The following is a 23,849-nucleotide window of genomic DNA, read 5'->3' on the forward strand; positions in this document are numbered from 1 at the left end:
GGTGCAGGTAGGAAGCGTCCTCGTCGGCTCCGTCCGCAGCAGCAGCAGCAGCAGGAAGGAGTGTACTTGCGTCGCTGATTGTCCCTGCCCATCATCACCGTTTCTCGGATGTGCGTCTGATTTACTGAATTGTTCATCTAAATAACTATTCCCAATGAAACATCCAAATGGGACTTAGCAGATTGACGTAATTAAAATGTTCATGCTCTCCCCTGTCCACTCGTATCGCAGTCGAGGTGTGGGCGGACGGTGGATGCTTGCAATGGGATGTACTATTTGCTATTTGGAAACATGCGACGCAACTTAGTTGAGATAAGCGTATGCGCATGATACGCTAGTCTTTAGTGAGTGACTGAGTGGTACTCCACTAGTGTGGATAGTGGATTCGAATTCGCTTGGCTACGACACGTGCATGCATGCCCACGCACAGTAATGGTCGATGGAGCTTTTCCTTTGCACTCCGAAATGATCATGCTCTGGGCTGCTCAAAATGTTGATGACCAGGTGGTACATCTAGCATATTCGATTCCAAATTTAATTACGCACACAGGATTTTATTAGCATTTTCACTTATATTTCATGTGTGTTCCCATAACATAGCAACATCAGTTTTCATGCAAGTCGGACTAATGTATGTTGGACCAAGATTATAGAATAAAATATCTATATCTAAAATACAAAATAAATAAAATATGAAAATGCCTTTCGTGATGGATCAAATGATACAAAAATCTGTAGATATTGATTTTTTTTTCTAAAAATTTGGTCGAACATATACAAGTTTGATTTAAAAAATAATAATACACCTTATATTTTGAAAGAAGAGAGTATTTCCTATTTGTTTGGTGAACTTTTTTTCCTTGCAGAAATCATATTGCAAATCTGGAAATTTGGTCTGGTTACCACGTTATCAGTACTGGTCTTATAGCTGGCCAGATGGGTCGGGCCTGGCATGCCGAACCGCAAGCACGCTGGCACGACACGTGATGGGCCAGGCCCGGCACGCTCTAATCGGGCCGTGCCAGGCACGCGGCCCGCTCTAATCGGGCCGTGCCACGCACGGTTGCCAAGGGTTGGTTGTTGCTGTTGCACGGGGCTTCGGATCTGACCAGACGTGGCCAGTTCTGATCGGTGGCTCCGGGCTCTGGAGGTTGGTGGTGGTTCAGGCAGGCGGTGGCTCTCGTGTGCCGGTTCGAGGGAAGGGCTTCCTTTGGCTGCTCGGGGCGAAAGCCTTGCTCTGGCCTTGGCCGAAGCCGGCGGCAGCGACGCTTATGGGCGCCGCACACCTTCTTGGAGGCATCGTCGTTCGAGGGCATTCGACCTCTTCTCTCACACTCCAGGGGAAACCCTTGCTCCAGTTCTTGGAGCGGATGATGGCGGCGCTCCGGTGTCGCGGTCCTTCGTGGAGGCATCGTTCTGGAGTGGTCTTGGCCTGGGAGAGTCATCGGCTCGGGTGGTGCGCGGCCTCGGGGCCGGCGTGGAAGTCGGAGCGGCGGCTCCGGATCTCGTCATCTTGGAGGGGTGCCGGCATTGGTCACGTGGGTGGCAGTGTCGTTGGCCAGCCTGGTGCGCGGCCTCGGGGTGGGCGTGGATGTCGGAGCGGCGGCTCCGGATATGATGGTTGGGTGTCGGCTCCGGTTGCTCGGGTGATGAAGCTGACGGCTCGCCTGGTGTGTGGCCTCGGGGTCAGCGTGTGGGGTTTCTGTCTGTACGTCGGAGCGGCGGCTCCGGAGATGGTTGTAGGGTGTCGGCTCCGGTTGCTCGGGCAGCAGATTAGGCGGCTCGCCTGGTGCGCGGCCTCGGGGTCGGCGTGGATGCCGGAGCGGCGGCTTCGGTCTTGGTTGTTGGGTGTCGGCTATGGGTTGCTTGGGTGACGGAGCCGGCGGCTCGGCTGGAGCGCGGCCCTAGGGTCGGCGTGTGTTTCTTTCAGTTATCCCTGATTAGCCGTGAATGTTAGGTTTTCGGGTTTGGTTTTTCTTATAAACTAGACCAACTCTCTTCTTCTTAATGAAATGCAAGAACCCCCTGCCCCTTTTGAGGTGTTCTCGAAAAATGATCGTTGATCTTTAGGGAGCGGCGACTCGTTTTGACGACGATAGTGGTCGTTCGGTGGTCTCAGAATCTTGATATAATTTTTATTATGTTTGAGGTGCTTTGTACTTTCTGTGAATTTTGATAATAGATATGTGGATAAGAAAAATGATCGTGCGAAAAGGAATATTCGAAGGAAGCATTCACGTCGACAGACAATTACATCCGCTCTGCACGTATTACTGTAGTAGCATACAGTACTGTGCACTCGCATATATATGGTTGACATCGTTCAGCTAGTCACCACTCAGCCACAGCTAATTTCTCGCCGCTAAATAGGCGCTGACCACTTTCTTGGCGAGCGCATGCGGTATGCAGATGCATGCCACGGCGCCCACGAGCGCCAACTTTTCTACTCACCCAGACGCGCCCATCAGCATCGACGGTCTCATGATTTTCTCGACGCCGGGACGTGTCGCGCAGCCGCAGCTGTGGTACGCCAACGGTCGAATAGCTCACCGGCAGCAACTAAACCCGGCCGCCCACTACACACGCCGTCCGGGAGCACGATCGCCGCGTTGAATTCTCACCGATTCTCATGGAAAAAGGCACGGCTCCCTGGCCACACATGCACGGAGGCTAATCTGGAGCATACACGCGGATGATTCAACCACGCCACTTCGCCACCACGGACTTTATCGGTAGATCGGTAGCACAAGCGCACAGCCTCTCGCTCTCGTCGACCTATAAATTCCCAGAAGGTCTGTCGAACTCAGCATCGATCATCACTAGTTCACAATCACCTACTCACTGGTTCACTGTTGAGATAGAGACTAGAGAGAGCAGCGGGCACAATGGTTTGCATTAAGGCCATTGCTTTCGTAGTTGTAGTTGTCGCTGGTGCATCAATTGTCCCGGTGGGTGAGGGCCGCTCTGCTCGGAAGGACCTTGGTCTCAACCTCGGCCTTGGTGGGCTTGGAGTTGGTATCGGCTTGGGTGGTGGTGTGGGCGCAGGTGGTTCCGGCTCTGGCTCGGGTTCAGGCTCGGGATCCGGTTCCGGATCAGGGTCGGGCTCTGGTTCAGGGTCTGGTTCGGGGTCGGGCTCAGGGTCAGGTGGTCTAGGTCTTGGACTTGGTGTTGGAGTCGGTATTGGTGTAGGTGGTGGTGGTGGTTCTAGTTCCGGTTATGGGTCGGGCTCGGCATCTGTCTCTCGTTCTGGATCAATACCAGGCATAGGATCTGGTTCTGGATCGGCATCGGCTTCTGGGTCAGGCTCAACCTCGGGAGGGGGCGGGCTTGGGCTTGGGGCAGGACTCGGTATTGGATTAGGTGGTGGTACCGGTGGCTCTAGCTCGAGTTCAGGGTCAGGCTCAGCTTTGGCTTCGGGCTCTGGGTCGGGAAGCAGCTCAAGCGCTGGATCAGGTGCTAGCTCTAGTGCAGGATCCGGGGCCGGATCAAGTGCAGGCTCTAGTGCCGGATCAAGTGCAGGTTCAAGTGCAAGCTCTAGTGCTGGATCAGAAGCAGGTTCCGAAGCCAGAAGAGTGCAAGGCCACCATTGACGCGAGCTAGGATGAAGACACTATTCTCTAAATACTATGTTAATTCTACCCGCAAGGCCATACATACATAGTGATTTCGACCATGTTGAAGGAAATGATATTTGATGTATTTAATTTTGATAAAGATTAAACAATTTGGTTATATAAAAACTTGTGTATGCTTTGAATAAAGGATCCTAGATGAATCCCAAATGCATGTTGTTTTCCAATTTTTAAATTATATTCTCATGCTTGGGCTCTTGAGTAATTATGTTCGATGCATGATCTACTAACATTAACTTGAACACCAGAGTTGTATCCTTATGTAGTTAGCCAAGCACCAATATATACTATTGAGACTTCACTCTTTGTTAAACCAATACTCTACCATGGGCTCTCACCTAGTTGCAATAGCATCAAGATTATGATATTGCCACAGAGTATTACGGCGTATGTATAAATCTACTTGGAACACACACACACACACACACACACACACACACACACACACACACACACATATATATATATATATATATAATATGTGTGTTTCTGGTGAATCATATTCAACTTTAGAATGTCCTATTAAATTATGTAGTATGGTAAAGATAGAAAAATACATAAGGTCCAACTTTCGGTAAATAGTATTAGCTAACACACAAATAATTGTTGATAGCTTGCATGCACATTTTTTTAGATAATGGGTGATGTTTCCTTTGTCTGAAAATATAAGGCCTACAAGTTTTGTCCGAAGTCAAAGCTCTCCAAGTTTGGCCAAGTTTATATAGGAAATCAATTCATAAAAAGAAGTTTATACGAAATTTACATCTACAATAACAAACCAAATAAAAAAATATACAATGAAATATGTTTTTATGGTGTATTTATTGATATCTTATATATAGATGTAACTTTTTTCTGTATAAATTTGGACAACCTTCAGAATCTCTGACTTGGATAAATTTTATAGGACATACTCCCTCTGTATCAAAATATAAGACGTTTTTTGACACTATGATACGGAAGGAGTATATTTTGAAACATATGGAGCATATTTCTGTATCAAGATAAAACAAATTATGTTTGAGTTCTACAACAATTATTTACTAATGCTTATCATCGACTCCTAAGGGACTAAGGGCGCACGTGGTTTGGTGTTTACACACATGAAATACTTGGTTGATTCGGCATTTCAGTGACGAGGTATAATTAGTGAAGTTTTTTTTTGTTATGGACTAGATGATACCCCGTACGTTGTTGCGTGAATGTTTTGCAATAAATGTGATTGTGTGAAACATAGATATTTGAGGTAATATGAGAACTAGAACTGAAAATACATGTGAATTATTGTTTTTGATCAATGTATAGTTATAAATACTTGTTAAATATAAATGACATAATAGAATGAAAACTCTCATGCATGTTTACATGTTGAGGTGGATCTTTTTCCGTATATGATGTATGATGAGGTGGTATACTTGTATGTTGAGAGAAATATATTAGTGAGGACTAGCTATTTAGATATACTCTCTATATACACTAATGTAGGACTTTGTACAGTTTAAATTAAACTGCAAAAACAACTTATATTAGTGTACAAAGGTAGTAGAAGATAATGACAAGACCGCGTCCGAAACACTTAGTGTTACTATTTTATTTTATGTTCACTTAGTCAACGGTATATATTTATCTCACAATTAAGCTCACATGCAGAGAGTTTTTTTCTTCGGTGACCCGTGTAGAGAGAGTTGATGGAGATTATCTATAAATTAAGATCAAGACAGCCAACCTACCCATAGTTTTTTTTTTTGAAAGGACTAGTTTTATTCAACGAATTATATATGACTAGCACGTAATTTTAAATCGAAAAATTAGAGCCTCCTTCCGTGCCAGCCAATGAGTGTGACATATCTCATTGTGAAGCCGAACCATAAGTCATTATCGCCAGCAGATGATTCGTGCTCAGCCCACTGTAAACCTCTCACTACTCCGGCAATATGATAATAAGTGTAATAATCCAAGGAGCAAAATTTGAGATTAATGTAAGTCAACCACAAGGTCGACAGTATGGACATGGACATCCAAAGATGAAAAGGACTAGCGCTAGCACTAGCAAGCTGGGTGATAAGGCTCTCGCATCCACCACTAGCCAGTAGCCACAACCATCATGCATCCAGCTAAAAGATAAAACGGCAGAGCTAGCTAGCTTCTGGAATCCCCCATTGATCAACAAAAAAGCTGCTCCATTATACCAAATCTCTGCAGGTCACGTCAACTTCACGTACGCAGTGCAGCAACCATATTCCCTCTCACACAATGCATGCAGCGGCGCACTTGAAACGTGTCACCCCGACGCGCTACGAGGCCTCACATCTCCATTCCCTTTGCACCGCCGGCCACACACTGCGCGCCACTACCCGAGCGAATTCGGCCGCGCAGTAAGCCACAGCCACAAGTTCTTCCCACCAAGGAAGAAGACGCAGGCCAAACCACATTTGCGAAAGCCCACTTCTGGACCCTATAAATAGCACGGCATTGCTCCCAGTGTTCGCATACCAAGGACAAGGAGAAGCACATCCTTGTAGGCAAGAAAGCAAGCCAGTAGCAGAACATATTTGAATCACATAGAAGCAAGACCTAGTTCTTAGAGGTTCCGCGACAATGCGACAAATGACGATCATTTCGGTTGGCATTGTTGTGCTTGCCGCACTTGTTTTGGCATCCGAGGGTCGCATTGCCCGGAAGGACTTAGGCCTAGACCTTGGTGGTGTAGGCTTCAAGACCGGTACAGGTGTTAATATAGGGGGTAACATTGGCATAGGTGGTGCTATTGGTGGTGCCATTGGTGGTGCCGGCTCTGCATCAGGGTCTGGTTCTGCGTCTGGATCAGGGTCGGGATCAGCCTCTGGTTCGGGGTCTGGCTCGGGATCTGGTTCGGGCGCTGCATCATCAGCGGGTTCGGGTGCAGTTTCTGGTGAGGGGTCTTATGCTGGGTCTGGTGCTGGCTCAGGTTCAGGTGGAGCCTCTGGCTCTGGTGCTGGTTCAGGCTCTGGCGCTGGTTCAGGTGCAGGCTCAGGCTCTGGTGCTGGTTCAGGTGCAGGCTCAGGCTCAGGTGGAGCCTCTGGCTCTGGTGCTGGTTCAGGCTCGGGTGGAGCCTATGGTGGAGCTTCTGGCTCTGGTGCCGGTTCAGGCTCGGGTGGAGCCTATGGTGGAGCTTCTGGCTCTGGTGCCGGTTCAGGCTCGGGTGGAGGCTCTGGCTCAGGTGCTGGTTCGGGGTCCGGTTATGGTCAGGGGCAGGGAAAAGGCGAAGGCGAGGGCCAAGGATCTGGATATGGACAGGGTTCCGGCTCGGGCCATGGACAAGGTTCAGGCTCTGGTTCGGGTTATGGTGAGGGACATGGTGAAGGTTATGGTCAAGGACGTGGTGCGGGATCAGGATATGGTGAGGGCCATGGTGAAGGTTATGGTCAAGGAAGTGGTGCCGGGCAAGGATCTGGATATGGCGAGGGTCATGGCGAAGGTTATGGTCAAGGTAGTGGTGCCGGGCAAGGATCCGGATACGGTGAGGGCCATGGCGAAGGTTATGGTCAAGGAAGTGGTGTCGGGCAAGGATCTGGATATGGCGAAGGTCATGGCCAAGGCTCTGGTTCAGGCTCAGGCTATGGTGAAGGCTCTGGTAGTGGTTATGGAAATGGGGCTGGTTCGGGCTACGGTGAAGGTCATGGATATGGGTATGGATCTGGACATGGCAAATGATTAAGACGTGGACTACTGCAGTATTAATAATGTATGGTTGTCTCAAGCTTCATATTTACACTTGGACATCATCTATGTGTGTGTGGCTTCGATTCTAAGGAGCTGAGTCTAACTAAATTGGTGGAGGGTCAAATGTATAATCCTGCCATCTAGGTGCAAGCCTTTGACCCGAACTTTAGAGTGTATGTTCCACCCGTTGTATTAATAGTACATGTAGGTTCTCCTATATATACTTTAATATGTACTTATTTATTTTGTGCAATCTTATACTCCCTTTGTCCCATAATATAAGATCGTTTTGCAAGCTGATTTAGCTTGCAAAACAATCTATATTATGGGACGGAGGGAGTACTCAGCTAGGCTAGATTAATTAATCATCCCCCAACTAAATCTCAACACGAAAAGGATGATTGATGTATGCTGCCACTAACAACGTCCAGTATATACTTCAAAAGAGAAATAATAACTGGTTCTACCAATTACCATAGATAGCAGAAAAAACACTAAATAAATTAGCCGGAGATATGTACATGCACATACTGGATGAATAACCATGTTCTTTCGCCTGATCGATTGATTGTACACTACACATGGTTGGGATCTTATCTACCTTGTTAAGAAAAGCCACCGACCACCCTTGCCGTTTCTTCTAGGAAACTTACCGTGGTTTTTTCGTTTGTGGGAAAGATTACTTTTGTTTTGTTACTAATATCATCTGTGCCTATGAAGTATCATAAATTCAAGTGATTCTATTCCTCCTCAAAGCCATGGTGTAGGTTAGATACACCTTGTTAATGTGCTAGTATTTCATTGCGAGTTGTGTACACTGTAAAATCCACTTTCTTTATAGGCAATCTTTTCTTTGCTTCCTGGACTTTAGTTAGTTGGATGGGAAGATACCTCATTGATCTGGATAAAACATGGAACATATGTATTCTGTATTTTCATTTCTTGCATATGTTTTTCCTTTCTGTCATGATTTCTAATCTCATGCAGGTTTTTGATCTGAATAACTCATGTCTTTTGAAGTCAGCGAGGCATCATCCCCTTATTTCCTCTCATGCTACTTCTGGTTCATATATTGCATAAAATTCCGAGTTTTGTGTGAATACTTCCTATCATGTGGATCAGTGGTAGTTGGTTTAATTGGCAAGACTCTCTCATTTGAGTTCAGAAATATTTGTCGCTCGAGTCCTTGGTGTACTGCTTTCCTTGAGTCTTGCCAAGCTTGGTTTCCCATCAGTTGTGTCTCCTCCAGCTTTCGGTTGGATCAATTTTTCGATCCTCCCTTCAGAACAGTTGTTATAACATGAGCTGTCCTACTCTGCTCACACTGCAATCTTCTGATGCTCTCTTCTCTGGTTCTTGCTTGTTCTCTTTTGAGCTCCTCTCTCCTTAAGTTTGGTTGATCTGTAGCCTTGATTCTGTCTTTTGAGGACAGAAGCATTCAACTTTCTGGCAAACTTAATATTTCCCTGATTTACTGGTATTGTTAGTTGCATTATCTGGTGAAGCAATTCTGGTTGTGTTTCACCTCTTGTGTTCTTCTGTTGATACTGAGCAAAAGAAACCCACTCCGGTGATGTCTCAAACCTGCCTGCCGCCTGGCTTTCGTTTCCATCCAACTGATGTTGAGTTTGTTTCTTACTACTTGAAAAGGAAGATTATGGGGAAGAAACTTTTTGTCGAAGCTATCTCAGAGGTTGAGCTGTACAAATTTGCTCCTTGGGACCTCCTGGTAATTTCATCTATTGTTTTATTTTTTTTATTTAATGATTGCACCCAAATGAGTTGCAAATTAATCTAGAATTCTTGTAATGCTCTCTCTTTGGTTGAATTTGGTTCCTGCCTTTGTCGCGACCTTCTATGTTTCTGTGCAGATAAATCATAAATCATGTCTCCAGAGCAAAGATCTTGAGTGGTTCTTCTTTTGCCCCCATGACAAAAAAAATCCTAAAGGGTCTTGGACGAACCGTACCACACCGAATGGTTATTGGAAAACAAGTGGAAAAGACGGAACTATTGACCTGAACTCTCGCATTGTTGGGTTGAAGAAAACATTGATTTTTCATGAAGGCAAGGCACCCAAAGGCAATAGGACTGATTGGGTAATGTATGAATACAAAATGGAAGATGAAACCTTGGTGTCTACTGGTTTCTCAAAGGTACTGCTAACTCTTATCTGATGTTTTTGTTTGCTTCACTTTTTTGAAGTTTGTTCACTACAGTATATGAAAGATTCTACCATACTGGAATCTGTTTTGAGGCATGCTCTTTTGCTTGTGGCTGAAATTGTATGTGATAAGTTGCCTTTATATTTAGTTAGAAAGTTGTGATCCTAGTATTTCTTTCAAATTCTCTGCCAGTTTATTCAAATATATTTGTCGTTTGTTTGTTTCAGGATGCTTATGTACTCAGTGGGCTTGGCCCAAGGATTGGTGAGCAATATAGGGCTCCTTTTGATGGAAATGAATGGGAGAATTTAGATGTTGGAACTTATATCTTGTCTTTTGCACCATCGTCAGGTGTAGAGGATTCACAGGTCGAAAGTTCTGCCTGGGTTACTGCCATAGTTATTCGGGAACCATCCGCTCCTCAGCAGTCTGTTCAATTTTCTGAACATGTTAATATCTGTTCTGATGAGGTTGCTGGCTTAACTTGATTACTCTCTTGGCTAATTGTGCTGACGGGAAGTTGTGTTTTTGCTCCAGTGGACATAACGAATCCCGGGCAACCGTGGAAGCGAGGATTGACATGCACAAGGGGGTCGATGCGATGCTGCAAGACTTGGTTTCTGTGACGGTTGCGCAAAACATGTTCTTGTTCTCATAGCCTCCTGTTAGTAGCAGCCAACACTCAGGGCAATCATCTCCGTTAAATTGGTTGCTGAAGATAAGGACGTCGTCGGCGAGTACAAGCATGGATGGATGAATTCATCGGCATAGTTAATTAGGTTCCTTATTTCTTTTCCAGCAGAGAAGATATATAGATTGAGCTATGTTGTGGAACCATCCATTTTCTTTTGTTTCATGTCGTGGAAGGAACAAACATATGGTATAAAATATATGAATTCCCAAGAGCTTGATTCTATGTTGATTTGGAAATGCATGGATGAATAAACCAGGACATGTTATTCTTGTGAACAAATTTGACACCGGAATGATGAAATAAGAGAAAAGAGGACGCCCTTGTCATGAACCATCATCAGAGAAGATATTAGTACTCCCTCCGTTTGAAAAGGCTTGTCCATCAAATGACAAGCTAGTGCTAGATAGTTTTTTCGGACGGAGGGAGTAGTGACTACATCAATGAATTGCAAAGAAACAAATTGACACCGGAATGACAAGTCAAGAAAAATCCATTTTGAGTGAGTGGATGTGGATCCACTAGAAGCTGAGAATGCCATCAAAGAAACACTAAAAGCTGAGAATCAAAGAAAAGAAAAGTTAAAAGGTTCGTAAGGGTTGCTCCCTCCGTTTCTAAGAGTAATTCTAGATGGAGGGAGTATTGGTTTGCCATACATATTCCTATAAAGAAGAGTATACCTTAAAATAAGGCAGCATTAATTACAAGCAGTTATAATAGCTTGAATCGATTGGAAGCCCTTTTCCCTCGCGTCCTGCAAGTAGTAGCCCTTTTTCGCGTGCTAATCCTTCTTTCCACCACACACCGCAACAGTATCTCTCCATATGTAATGAAAGTAGTGGTCCTTCCGCGTGCGACTTGGTGGTCATGGCGTCCCCGTCGCAGCTCCGGCGACAGCTTCTTCCTTCCTCGTCGGTAGTAGGTGGGCATACATGTCCATGCCCTCGCCGTTGCCTGTGCTCGCCGGCAGGGAGAGACAACGGCCGCTCGTGGATCTGTCTGGTGAGTGAGTGCGTGCGTAGCTGGATTTGATTTCATCGGCCGGCGGCGCCGTGGAGAATCGGGGCCAAGGATCAACCTCTTCATGCCCTCCTCCTGTACAGCCGGGTATGCCGCACTAACGCCAAAGCCAGTTGGAGTATGTTTCTTTGTACACAGTCACACCAAGGCCAGTTGGAATGCAGGGACTCTTACGGTTACGGTGGTACTGCCCGCCCCTTCGCACGCAACACCAGCCGGCGGTTGCCGCCTTGCACTTGCAGTTGCACTCCCCGCCGCATTCTTCTTTCCCTCCCTCCACGACCATCTCCAGCAACCGAACGAAACGCATCCCTCCACGTCCAAAGCGGAAGCAAATCCATGGCGAACCGGGCCGCGCTCTCGCCGCGCCCGATCCTAGCCATCTCCCTCCTCCTGTGCCTGGCGCCGCTGCGCCCCACGGCCGCGCAGGAGCAATGGCCGCAATACCCCATCACGCCGCGGCCGGCGTTCATGTTCCGATGGGTGGACGACAACGGGTCGTTCCGGGCCGGCGACACCGCGACCGTCATGATCACCTCTTTCTACATCCCCGACGCCAACGTCTCCGAGGTGCGGCGCAAGGCGGCCTTCAAGGTCACCCTGCACGGCCACGGCGACAAGGCCGGCAACAGCAGCTACCTCACCGACGTCGCCGTGCACCTCGAGGGCGACCTGCCGTCCTGGAACATCACCCTCGTGCCCTTGCGGGCCGGGGACTTCGTCGCGCTCTTCGAGGAGGAGCGGTTCTTCCTCGGCGTGGACACGCTCAACTTCGCCGTCGCCGCCCGGGACGTGAGCCCGTCCGCCTCCCTGGCCTCCTGGACGCACCTCGGCGGCCGCCGCGTCGCCGCCGGGTCCAGGGCGTTCGTGTCTGTCTTCCCCAGGGACGCGCTCGGCAACGGCCTCCCGCGGGGAGCCGACATGCCCTTCGGCAACTGGTACTTCGCCGTGTCCTGGTCCTACGTCAACGGGACGCCCGTCCAGTTCTCGGGCCTCGAGTACAACGGCTGGACGGAGGACGCGTGCATGAGCATCGAGTTCGTGCCGACTCTCGCCGGGGACTTCCTGGTGCACGTTCATGCCGACAACACCAAACTGCGCGGCTCGCCATTGCCGCTCACAGTGAAGCCAGGTCAGTCCTCCTAACCTGGCTCGCCATTGCCGCTCACAACGCCTGCAGGCACTTCAAAATCAGATGCAACTTCTTGCAGGACTCATCGACATTGCGAAAAGCACGGCCGAGTGGAAGCATGGAACGAACGCCGTGCAGATATTCTCCAAGCTGGAGATCTTCATAAACCAGAGGGATTCGTTCGGAAACCTCGTCCCGGGGATCCACTCATTCGATGCTGCGGTGGTGGAGAGCGCCTCAAGGCTGTCGGTCCCGGTAGGGGGGCTCCGGATCGAAGCTGTCGCCGAGGGAATCCAGCGGCTCTCCTTCGACGTCGTGGAGCCCGGGGAGTTTGTGCTCACAATCTTTGAAACTCACCTCAAGCAGAGGCTTTCCGATACGGTGTACGTGTATCATGTCTTTGTAGGTACTATGTTTGCTTCTTCTTTTTTCTTCTGAGAAGACTATCTTGTATAGTTTTCATATAACTAATGCTGATATATAAGTGGAAATTGTTAGGGTATTGCGACGGATCGAAAAGCATTGTTAATGGTTCTGGTTTGGTGCAATCTGTTGCTGGCTCACCATCATCATTCATGGTTTACCTGGTGGATCAGTATGGAAGCCCTTCTCCGATTGATACCAAAATGCTGCGAGTGCAAATTCTGAGCAGAAATGGCACGTCTGGTGTAAACCCAGTTATAACACCTGTAAGAGAACCAAATGGTAAATGCTAGTATAAAACCATCTTTCCTAATTCCAGTTCAAAATTATTATTATACATTAACGCTGAATCCATCTACAGAGACGATATCCACGGATGGACAAACAAGTAATTTCAATGTCTCGTATGCTCCTGAAATTGCCGGCGAGTATGAAATTTGGGTGTTGTGTGGGAACGTAGCGCTGAATGATGGAAAACCCTATAACATGACAGTCTCACCAGGTTGTATATTTCTCCTATATACTCCCTCCGTTCCGAATTACTTGTCTTGGATTTGTCTAGATACAGATTTATCTAGACTCATTTTAGTGCTAGATACATCCGTATCTAGACAAATCCAAGACAAGTAATTCGGAACGGAGGGAGTATGTGTCATCATTTTTTTAAGATAATGGAAGAATAACACCAGGCTCTGGATTTGGAGATGCACACATCCATCCTATGTATCATCCTAGTAGCTCACTTCTACATTCACCCCATATACGATGATAATGCAGTAACTGTTCTTTACAACTTTTCGTTTCGTGCAAGTCTGTTTCCTTTTTCGCCCCTGGCTATGCAAATAATTTTGCATCAGAACAACGTTTCCTTTATGAAAAAACACAACGTAGTAGCTTCACCTACGTTATTTCAGTCAGAAAGTATCTTTACAATTTCAGCAGTATTACCTGAAGCAACTCACATTGGACGAACTCGAGGGTTGTTTCTGTCTTTCTAATGCTGATTGACCTCTGACTTTCAACAACATTTCCTTTTTGCAGGTGCAGTTGACACATCTTTATCAACCGCTCCAATATTTGATCCAAAAGCCAAAAGATCAGTCAGAAACAATGTAACCGTTCGACTTGTCGACTCATTCATGAACCCAGTGGTATCTCTGGAGCCCAAACTGAGGCTTCAGCTAACATCTGCAAATGTAACGGCCCCGATGAACGCGTCAAGTTTCACCGCGGGGGAATTTGTCAACAACAGAGATGGATCATATACTGCTCATTATGTGGCTAGGTATCTTGGTTTATATGGCATGTGCATTCTGTTTGACAGCAGGCAGCTGGCTCCTTGTCCATTCCAGGTCCTTGTTCTTCCCGGTAAAGTTTCCATTGCGCGGATGATATATTCATTAATAAAAACATAAAAATGTTGAAGAGTGTCGACTAACTGAAAATGCCTCCCTGCAGACGAATACTTCTCTGAAGTTCGGGAAGATCACATTTCAGTTTGGGAGGATGAATCTGTTTCCTTTGATATCTTGTCAAATGACTACATTGCAGTAGGACTAGCTGACGTAGTTAATTTATCTTCAGTAAGTTTATTAAACCACTTTTTGTAATTTAATTACTTGTTCCTTCGTACAAAAAACCTAAACAGTTCTACTTGGAATTTAAACAAGAAAACTTGTTACAAACACAAGTACAGTGACACTCCTTAGATTTGAAATGTCATTGTTCAATCTTACTACAACAAGAGTGACATTTTCAGTTGTTTCATAGTGCCATTACTTTCTTGTTTGATAACTCTAATCGCATAGTAAATTTGCTCCGTCTTACTGAAGCCACTCCATGGAGCAGTCCTACAGTACAACCCGGGCTATCGCTACACACCTTTTGAACGGTTTTTTGGGAATGACTCCTTTTCATACACAGTATCTGATAAGCATGGCAACGTTGTCAGTGGCACAGTGTTCATATCTGTTCTGTGCAGACCACCTCAGTTCATCTCTTTGCCCAAACAACTGCATGTTACAGAAGATATAATTGGCCCAAAGTTTGGGTAAGCTTCATTGCTTCAACTAGATGCTCTCTATTTTTTGTACTTTTTCTTAGCTTTCTGAACTGATCACGCGTTTCCATGTTTCGGCAGCGGGTTTCCGGGGATTGAAATGACATATTCAGACACATCAGAGAACATATCGGTTACAGTGAGAGCGCAGCACGGCAATGTTCTTCTTGCTCCAGTGCCAATGAAACTTCAACATCTATTAGATGATACGCTTTCAATCAGCAGGGTAGGCAGGTCTAGCCAAGCCTTGAAAATACAAGGGGTGGTGGAGGAAATAAATGGAGCGCTAAAATATCTTCAGTATATCGGGTACTAGCCAAGAATCTGAATCTTGCTAGTATTGTAGCAGGCCGGCGTTACAAGAATCTCAAATCCTGACATCATTTGCAGAAACCAAGACTTCTACGGAGATGATGTTATAATGCTATATGCGAGGAACAGGAATGGTAGGCATCGTGATGAGTTACACGTCTCCGTGGAGCCGGTCAATGATCCTCCGGTTATACTGGCTCCGAAATCAATTTTCTTGGGTGGAAAAGAATCAAGAGATGGATATCAAATCTTTGACAAGCAGAGAGACCCATTTGAGTTCTCAATCGTCGAACCAGATCTTCGTTGGTACCCAGGTGCTTTGTCTTACTCTTTTGGTATGAAACCATGGATTTGAAAATGGTTTTTATCCTGCTTAATTATTTTGAGATGTAAGATGATGTTTCCTAGCCTGACAGATTTGCATTGTTCTTAGGAGACATTAAAAGTAACTAAGAAATAATCTCATGTTGCAGGGAACAAGTCTCACCTTCTGCTAGTGCTCTCCTTGGAAGTCTTTGAAGGAACCTTGATGATGACATTGCCAGCCAGTCTCGTCGGCAGGGCAGAGCTCAAGACTGGTGGCAGTAACCAGTGGCAGTCGCTTCAGACCTATGTGGCCATTGCACATCACTTGGTCTTGAGAGGAACTGGCATCAGGCTCCGCTTGGATGTCGCTGACTGCAACAGCGCAATGCGCCGGCTCTTTTACCAGGTGTTTCCTCTTTTACCAAGTAAACACCCCGTCTTCACGGACTCTTTTGGCGATTCGTTCTTCATCCCATGATTTAATTCTCTTGGTTAACTAAGTGACTGATTGTCCGAGAGCTATAAATGGAGGTATTGAAACTAGAAAAATATGAGATTTTCTCTTGCAGGGTGGTCCAAGCCATGCCACAAGCTTATCCATCACCGTAAACGACCTGGGGAACTATGGGTGCTACCCAGATTGTTCAGAGATGATGTCAAGGCCATTGCAAGCAGAGAAGACTGTCCAGCTGAGCAAAAGGAAAGCAATGAACTCAACAAGAGCCATCTGTGAGTTTCTTTGTGCTTGGTTTGGTGCTGTGGCTTGTGTGGCACACCATTCCTATCCTTGTATTTTTATACTGTGATGAATACTTTCAGTGACCGGATCGGCAATCGCAATCGAGATCCTGGCAATGCTGTGCCTTGGCGGGGTTCTCCTGTATTTCCTTGTGAAATGCATGTGTGCCCTGAGGATTGAACGAACAAGAGGCCGCCCCGGCAATGAAGTTCGCACATCAGAACGAACCATGTCCCATCAACTTGTGAGTACATTTCTCTAATCCTCTTCGAAACATTCACCGCGCAAGTAGCATCTGCTCAATCATCACTCTGAGCTTCATCGTCTAAAAAGTCTCTGAGAAGATTTCTGTCGTTGTTCTTCTGCAACGTGAAAAAAGATGAGTTCGTCACCCTCGGATGATGCTGGATATAGCTCTGCACCTGCAGCGGTGCTCTCCATGGGTGGAAACAGATCGGGTTTTAGGCAGCGGTAAGCAATGTTGATTTGCACTGTATTCAGGAGTTTGCAATGCGCATTTTTGGAACGGATAAGAGTCTTAAGACTCCAGCTGTAGCAGTTCGGAATGGATGAAAAAAAGGATCTAATTGATACACTTTGTGCCTTCAGGTCTTGTAGGTCATGGAAGCAGCAAGAACTGGAAATGCAGCAGTTATCTGGGATCAGAAACGATGGAAACCAAGATGATCAGCCTGTCGTAGACAAGGACAAGTAGAACCCTTGCATGGAATCCAAATTTTCTTCTGTGAACTCCAAACATAATAAGTCCTGAATCTTGTTCGTTCAATCCTCAGTGCTCACTGCAGAAAAAAAATGTTTGGTTTGGCAGGGGGCTGTTTATAGGGTAGGCTCATGAAACTGGCAATAACCTGCACACGCATATAAATCATGAAAGGTAGGTTTAGTACAAATTGCCATCACCAGATGTTTTCTATTTTTGTCTGTCGTGACAGTTCATTCTTACCAGTTCAAAATAATCTGGTAAGCACAGCATTGATTGCAAGAGTAGATTGCTCAACATTGAGATAGTGTCAGTTACTTGCTGTTGGCAAAGATCACTGGATGGCAGTATAGGTGAATATTTTACATATCTTGAAAAACAACAGCAGATTTAATAAAATGAATATGCCAACATTTTTATTGACAACCATTACAGATGGTTGTTACGTTGCCTGGATGTATTTAGAAGACACACATAGTTGAAACAATATTGTACAGCGATATTGTACAAAAGAATCGCCTACTCACTTGGAGACTGATTCTTACGTCAGTCAAGAATAGGCACATCTTGATTTGCTCCCTGGCCTATTCAGTTGGATCCAATCTGTGTTGGTTTCTTCATAACCTAGCCGAATGCAGTGACAGTATGGAGTCCCATGGCCACAAACAAAAACCACTCTGTAGTGCACTACCATGGCTCTCCACAAGAAATGGATACAGTGAACTATGAGGTGCTGAACAAACTCGCTGGCACCTAGAACAGGAAATGTTCAAGAAATCATTCTAAGATCAGCAGCATCTCAATTCATCAGTATATCAAAATAAATGAAATGTAACTGCCCTAAAAATCAAGCCGGTTCTCTAAACATATATCAAAATAAACTGAACAGGTGAACACCACATAAGTGGGCGAATTTGAGCTACCTTTGCATTATGTGGCATGATCTTTATGTCGTGAGGTGGATGAAGCCATGATTCAGGGGCATATGACAAGAAGTTCTCAAGCTTGCTGGTGTAGATATCTGCATATTGATGAATGTGATAGGCAAATGATGATTCCTTTCCTGTGTCTGTGAGGAATGTTGCACCAAAAGAACTATTAAACAGATCTCGCATGCCAGATCGACATTGACGCCTTTCTGCATTCAACTCATCAAGCAATGTTCTGTAAACTTGGCCTTTCTCGGTGCTAACCACAGTTGCATGAACCTTCCCAAGTAGATCATGTATTATACCTAATTTTGCCTGCAGTGTAGGATAAATTTCAGGCAATTTGATAAAGCACCAATATGAAGTGGATGGAATAACATGGACTACGAAATTGTATAATTAATACTAGAATAAATTAGCATACTAATGAATAAAAATAGTACTGCCATCTTTCTGATGGACCAATTTGTGGGGCGACACTGCAACTGGTTGTCTCTGTGCCATGTTTAGAGGATATGTACCAGTAGGAGTGCAGGATAGACCTTTAGGATTTACCTCCACACTCCCCAAGTGCCATATGAAACTTCAGGCAGCTGTTATAACTTCCACAAATACCTACTGCCTAAGAAAGCCTCCTAAACATTTACCATAATGAAAACCTCCTAAACATAATTCCACAAGTTGATACAGTCAACCCTATTAGTTTTACTGATAGATATTCATTAGTTGTCTTCTTAGTTCTGATGACAGGTTCAAAATATTTGGTGTAAATTTGGAAGGGAACAACTGTTATTTGCAACTGCAAATGATAATAACAGCAGTGCTAAGTTCAAAGAATTGATGATGAATTAGAGGACATCACATACTAGAATGTAGGATCCGTTCCATACTAGGATCTAACTGCTAATCTATGTGAAATAGACACTTGCATATACCTACTATTTTGCAGACCAGATAACAAAATTATTGAGATATGATATTTAGCATCTTATCTAGATACTATGTGTAAAGAGATGATAATTAGGGTCTGTATTACTTCAGATTTTTTTTATCCAAATGGCTTAAAGTTTTCCTTTATTTAATCCAGCCAGGAATTGTACTGACTATTGGCCCTTCAAAATACATTTTTCTTGAGGAGTTGGCAGCTGCGCCATATATTAAGCAGGAGAAAAAAAATGAAACCAGTTCAGTACAGAGCTTGACAAAGATTACAACAGGTCATGGGTGAACAAGTACCGCATGCCTGGAGAATGGTAAAAGAGCAATCTACTATACAGCTGTGATGTATCTTAGTTCTTTGGGGCAATTACCGCATTGGAAAGGGCCAGATGGTGTAGGAAAGGCTGAAGAGGAGAGATCTTAGGAGAAAGATGACACTATGGACTCGCTGACTAGGTAGGGATCTTCATGCCTAATGCCAACGACTACAATAGCCCTTTCATAGCTAGAGGCTCTCCTAATTATAGACAGGTCAGTCTATTAATTTAATAACAATCCTAAAATATGAACTAGTGAGATAAGATACCAGCTAATACGAAGAGTTGACGAACAAGTTGCTGTTGCCGCTAGCTCGAGCAGCTGAGGCTGCTTTCCATGGTGCACGGCCCCTAATGGGCTAGACTAACATGCGCATGACAGTAGCAATGCTGTTGAAAGAGAAACTTTACATATTGTACAGGCATATTATATACAGACCTGTTGGAACCGGTAGCTGTCACCATTCTGGATTCCTATTTCATCCTGAAGTCAAGCCGTAAAATCTTAATATGTTAGATTGCTGGAAAAAAGATAGTGCTGCTTATACGTCACGGACTACTGGCATATGCAATCTTGCACCTACCTCAAGTTCACGAATTACGGCAGCTGTTCGCCAACCAGCTTTGGAAGGCCCTCTCAAGTCGCTGAAAAGATGATCACCAAAGTATATCACCTAACACATGTTCAAAAAAAGACCTGAGATGATATACTTGTGTCATATGTGGAGAACGTCCACAAGTCAGTATTGAGTAAACATGTGTTAGTGTGAAAGGGATCAGGTTATCGATGGTGGCCTCTGCAATAACTTTACAATATGATAAGGTTATGGCATTACCTAATTAGATTAAGCATGAAACATAGTAAAAAGACTAAAAATGTAACAGATGAATCTAAATCATGTGACAGCTTCCACTATGCAGTACGCAAATCACCATTTAAATGTGCAAATGTATGAAAAATATTGTGTTGATTTAACATGAAAAAAATGTCACTCTAGACAGAAGTTTAAGCTGGGTGAACATATATAGAGGAAACTGATACTTCTTCAGATTCGAAACACCAACCTCTGGGCCTCTCCACTTTGTAATCTGCAGAAAGGATTTTAAACATCCATGGTAATAGACTTCATTTGGCAGAAACTTGTCAACTGCAGTAAATGCTAAGGTGTCCTTTTCAGTGTCATACACCCTATAGATAGCCAGGAAACTTAATTAGGAATCCAGAATGGGAGTGGAATGATTGTGCAGAACATGTAACAACTTGCATCAATATGCAGCCTACTAAGACCTACTCACTCTGTTCCTAAATATAAGTCTTTTTTAGAGATTCTACTATGAGATTCTACTATGGACTACATACAGAGTAAAATGAGTGAATCTACACTCTAAAATATGTCTATATACATCCGTATGTAGATCACGTTGAAATCTCTAAAAAGACTTATATTTAGAAACGGAGGGAGAAGTTCTTTGCTAAGGATAAAATGAATATTTTTCTTCAGTAGTGTAGAAATGTTCCACATAACCTGAATGGGTGGTCTGAATTATAGAAACTTGGTTTATTTGCCTGCGCAATCACAACGTCAAAAAGCTCCCTCCAGGAATTCCCATCAAAATGCTGGTCCTGCTCAACCAACCAATGGACAGGTAAAGTTGACAATATGCGAATGGAGAAGAATGGCCAGAGAAACAGATCACATATGATACCCTTCATATTTGGAACAACCGTCTCATGAGGAAAATTACGAGAATGGCAGAACAAAATACACTACAACTACGATGTAGTAGTAAAACAAGCTATTAAAGAAATATGGAAACAAATGAAGAATTTGCATGCAGAAAATTGGCTTGACAGTTTCACAATCACAACTATGCTTCAATGGGTCAAGGCAGCATAAAACTCTCTTCTACTGAACAGAAATATTGGATATCAAATTGTCAACTTCAACTAGAATTATCTTTCATTTTAATGGTAAACTATGCATGGAGAAAGCACAAAAAACATATTTAAATATAGAAAGGACCTCTAGTAAATAACTCATCCCTCCATCAACAAAGTAGAAAGGTGAGTTGGTAAGAAGAAACAGCTTTTTCCCCTTCTCTCGTAGGGTCTTTAAGAAACGAAACACCTGGCTCTGCAAGTCACAAGACGAAATGAGGCAATGGTTTTAAAGTTGCATTGACTAAAAAAAACATGACCACATAAAAGAATGTCATAAGACGAGAAACAGTATCAGGTTAAAGTGTTAGTGAACAAGATTTTAGCTACAAAGAGGGGGGGGGGGGGGGGGCAGTATTCAAACGCCATAATCAGATGCAGTACCGCTTACATTTTTTAACAGAAATTTCTGAGGCTCTGAAAGAACTTTTCTGTGAACTAAACCACTTCTGTGGACATGCTGAATCGCTTGGTTTACATCCTCATATACATAAGGAGCATCAAACTCCAGCTTGGCATCTACGAAGTGCTGAACAATATCTGCAATGAGGCATGCCTGTAGAAATGAGAGTGTTTTTATTGTCAGAAACAGTTATTAAGCTGTGCATAGTACATGAAGCTATAACTGAGTGCAGGATAACTCTCAGTGTTTTATAAACAACCTAGGGCAGATTACTGTGGAATATATCTTTGCAAGGGAGGTGAGCACTCACAATGACATACACAATTATCTTCCCAACGAGAATTATCAGACACATCTAAAATGTGTATGAATATCCTACAGATAAAACATCCATCATCTATGCATCAAGCATTAACTACATGGGAGATATTGTGTGTGCACTACTTAGTCGAGATATGTGTACTGACCAGTGATAGTGCTTTGCTAGTTCAAAAGTATATCGTGTGTGTGTGCTACTTAACTCAGGCTATGTGTAACGACTACTGATAGTGCTTTACTACTTCAAGAAAATGATATAAAAAGAAGTGAACAAAATGAATATGAGAGAGGGCTTGGATCAATTCAAAATTACCTCGCTAAAACAGAAGACATCCATCAGCCCAACAAGCTGACGAGCTTGATCTCTTCCGATATGTCTTGTGCCGTAGAGTTCTTTTATCTCAGTCGAACTTAGCTGGTCAACAAACACCCACGTAAGATTTTCCAACACCAGGACGAATATATATCACCAACAGACAATGTTCATTTGTCTGCATTTAACTTCAGAATCAGCAAAATGAATAGTGGTGGAGAATCATATTCTTAACATTCTAGCAGCACCATTAAAGTTCCACTAGACCCAATGTCCAAGCTTGAATGGACACATTAGTGAGAACCTACATTTTACATGTGAATGCTCATAGAAAGTTTAGTGAACTCCTCACCTTCCGTCGTCCAAAGAAGCATCCATCGGGCTCAATAGAACCAAAGAAATCAAGCTTCAGAAGGCACCCTTTTAGTTTGTCATAGTAAAGGCCCCTGACAGGAAAGCTGCTGTCGTAGTCATACTGCAAGCAACTCTCTGGATACTTCAGCTGCACAGAGAATGACCACCATTCAGGCACTCACAGCACACATACCCACAGGTCACCAATCAAGCTATGCAATAAAAAGACTATCCAGAACCGGGAACAGCCAAACCTCATTGACCAAGTGCTTCTTGGCGAGATCATAGATCAAGCACTGAAGGTGGTCGGAGTAGTGCGACAGCGTGTAATCATAGTCGAAGCCATAGACTTGCAGGTCGTCCAGTTTGACGTTCTTGTTCACATAAATGCCTGGAGCCCCGCGAACCCAACCAGCAAATTCAGTATCCATTTTAAAACATTACAATAAAGCAACAAGACAGGGGCACACGGTGGTCGGGAGGAGCGAACGGCCAGACCTTGCGGGTCCATCTTGGGCATGTCCTTGATGGCGGCGGGGATGCTGAGGTAGTTGCGCTTGGCGTCCTCGAACTCGCGGCGGATGCGCTCGATCTCGTCCTCGCCGGCGCCCGACCCCAGCGTCGAGGAGAGCGTGCTCAGACCTCGGAGACCTGGAACAAGAAGAGAACACCCAGTCACCGGGTTGTAAAAGCCCCATCCCGCGGAGCGGCATTACGTCGAACGGGCTGAAGGCAGGAGCGCGGTGACGGGCAGGCTGACCTCGCCGGCACCGCGGCACCGTCCCGGAAAGCGCCGAGAAGAGGCGGCATGAGGCGAGGAGGCGGAGACGCGCGGCCGGCGCCATCTCGGTCGGTCGGCCGGTCGACGGCGAGGGGAGAGGAGTGGTGGAGACAGCGAGCCAATAAGGCGGGCGGGAGAAGGCTGGTTTTCCTGCGGGCGGTGAAAAGTGACGCGGTGCGGTGCCGCCGCTGACATGCGGGACCGGGTGCACGGGGGAGCGAGTTGGCTCGTGTCGGCCACGTGGGCACGGGGCTTTTCTCGGTGCTGTGCAAAGCCCGAACCGCCCCACACTTTCCGACGCCAAGGCCCGTGACCGTGAAAGCTAAAAGAACGGAAAGTAGCCACTACTCTCGGGTGTACTACACCCGAGTTTGGAAAAAAAAAGTGAAAAATCTGAACTTTTTGAACATTGATGATTTTGTTTTTGCTTTTAGTGAGAGCTCCTTGCATATTATTTTTGGCTGAAAACTTGCAAGAAGCTCGAACATTTGATAAGGTTTGATGTTTCAAATTTTCAGATTTTTTTTGTGATTTTGTGATCAGATTTTTTTTACCAAACTCGAGAGTACTGGCTACTTTCCTTCACTCTCGCTGTAATGTAACGTAGCCACTGCTCTTGGGTGTACTACAACCGAGTTTGAAAAAAAATTGATC

General features: G+C 45.0%; 4 protein-coding genes across 7 annotated transcripts; 3 read left to right on the plus strand and 1 right to left on the minus strand.

The window, feature by feature from the left end:
* The first annotated feature begins 2,579 nt into the window (after positions 1-2,579).
* On the plus strand, positions 2,580-3,761 carry LOC123103830 (glycine-rich protein 5-like). Its single transcript, XM_044525508.1, has one exon. It carries the CDS (start codon positions 2,886-2,888, stop codon positions 3,588-3,590), a length of 705 nt encoding a protein of 234 aa, XP_044381443.1. The 5' UTR covers positions 2,580-2,885; the 3' UTR covers positions 3,591-3,761.
* Positions 3,762-6,115: 2,354 nt separating this feature from the next.
* LOC123103831 (fibroin heavy chain) lies at positions 6,116-10,229 on the plus strand. The gene is made up of 4 exons (XM_044525509.1): positions 6,116-7,300; positions 8,985-9,063; positions 9,206-9,490; positions 9,727-10,229. Exons 1-4 carry the CDS (start codon positions 6,231-6,233, stop codon positions 9,985-9,987), a joined length of 1,695 nt encoding a protein of 564 aa, XP_044381444.1. The 5' UTR covers positions 6,116-6,230; the 3' UTR covers positions 9,988-10,229.
* A 709-nt stretch (positions 10,230-10,938) lies between these two features.
* Positions 10,939-17,199, plus strand: LOC123103833 (protein GAMETE EXPRESSED 2). 4 transcript variants are annotated; one of them, XM_044525511.1, is made up of 15 exons: positions 10,942-11,297; positions 11,375-12,342; positions 12,422-12,748; positions 12,841-13,047; positions 13,127-13,267; positions 13,807-14,133; positions 14,224-14,348; positions 14,598-14,815; positions 14,906-15,133; positions 15,215-15,450; positions 15,610-15,848; positions 16,012-16,171; positions 16,262-16,425; positions 16,561-16,652; positions 16,791-17,199. In XM_044525511.1, the coding sequence occupies exons 1-15, from the start codon at positions 11,275-11,277 to the stop codon at positions 16,894-16,896; spliced, it is 3,561 nt and encodes a 1,186-aa protein (XP_044381446.1). In that variant the 5' UTR covers positions 10,942-11,274; the 3' UTR covers positions 16,897-17,199. The 4 variants fall into 4 exon arrangements, 3 of the variants coding, with proteins under 3 accessions (XP_044381447.1, XP_044381446.1, XP_044381445.1); XR_006449993.1 differs by having other exon boundaries at positions 10,940-12,342; positions 15,610-15,867; positions 16,791-16,939; XM_044525510.1 differs by having other exon boundaries at positions 10,942-12,342.
* Positions 17,200-17,291: 92 nt separating this feature from the next.
* Positions 17,292-23,402, minus strand: LOC123103834 (5'-nucleotidase domain-containing protein DDB_G0275467). The gene is made up of 13 exons (XM_044525513.1): positions 23,175-23,402; positions 22,913-23,065; positions 22,669-22,805; positions 22,413-22,562; positions 22,061-22,162; positions 21,418-21,582; positions 21,112-21,222; positions 20,614-20,711; positions 20,153-20,276; positions 19,672-19,761; positions 19,527-19,571; positions 17,826-18,146; positions 17,292-17,655 (listed from the first exon to the last, which is right to left on the minus strand). Exons 1-13 carry the CDS (start codon positions 23,257-23,259, stop codon positions 17,626-17,628), a joined length of 1,611 nt encoding a protein of 536 aa, XP_044381448.1. The 5' UTR covers positions 23,260-23,402; the 3' UTR covers positions 17,292-17,625.
* Between the last annotated feature and the right edge of the window lie 447 nt (positions 23,403-23,849).

The sequence above is a fragment of the Triticum aestivum genome, chromosome 5A (assembly GCF_018294505.1).
Source record: "Triticum aestivum cultivar Chinese Spring chromosome 5A, IWGSC CS RefSeq v2.1, whole genome shotgun sequence".
NCBI classification, from domain to species: domain Eukaryota; kingdom Viridiplantae; phylum Streptophyta; class Magnoliopsida; order Poales; family Poaceae; genus Triticum; species Triticum aestivum.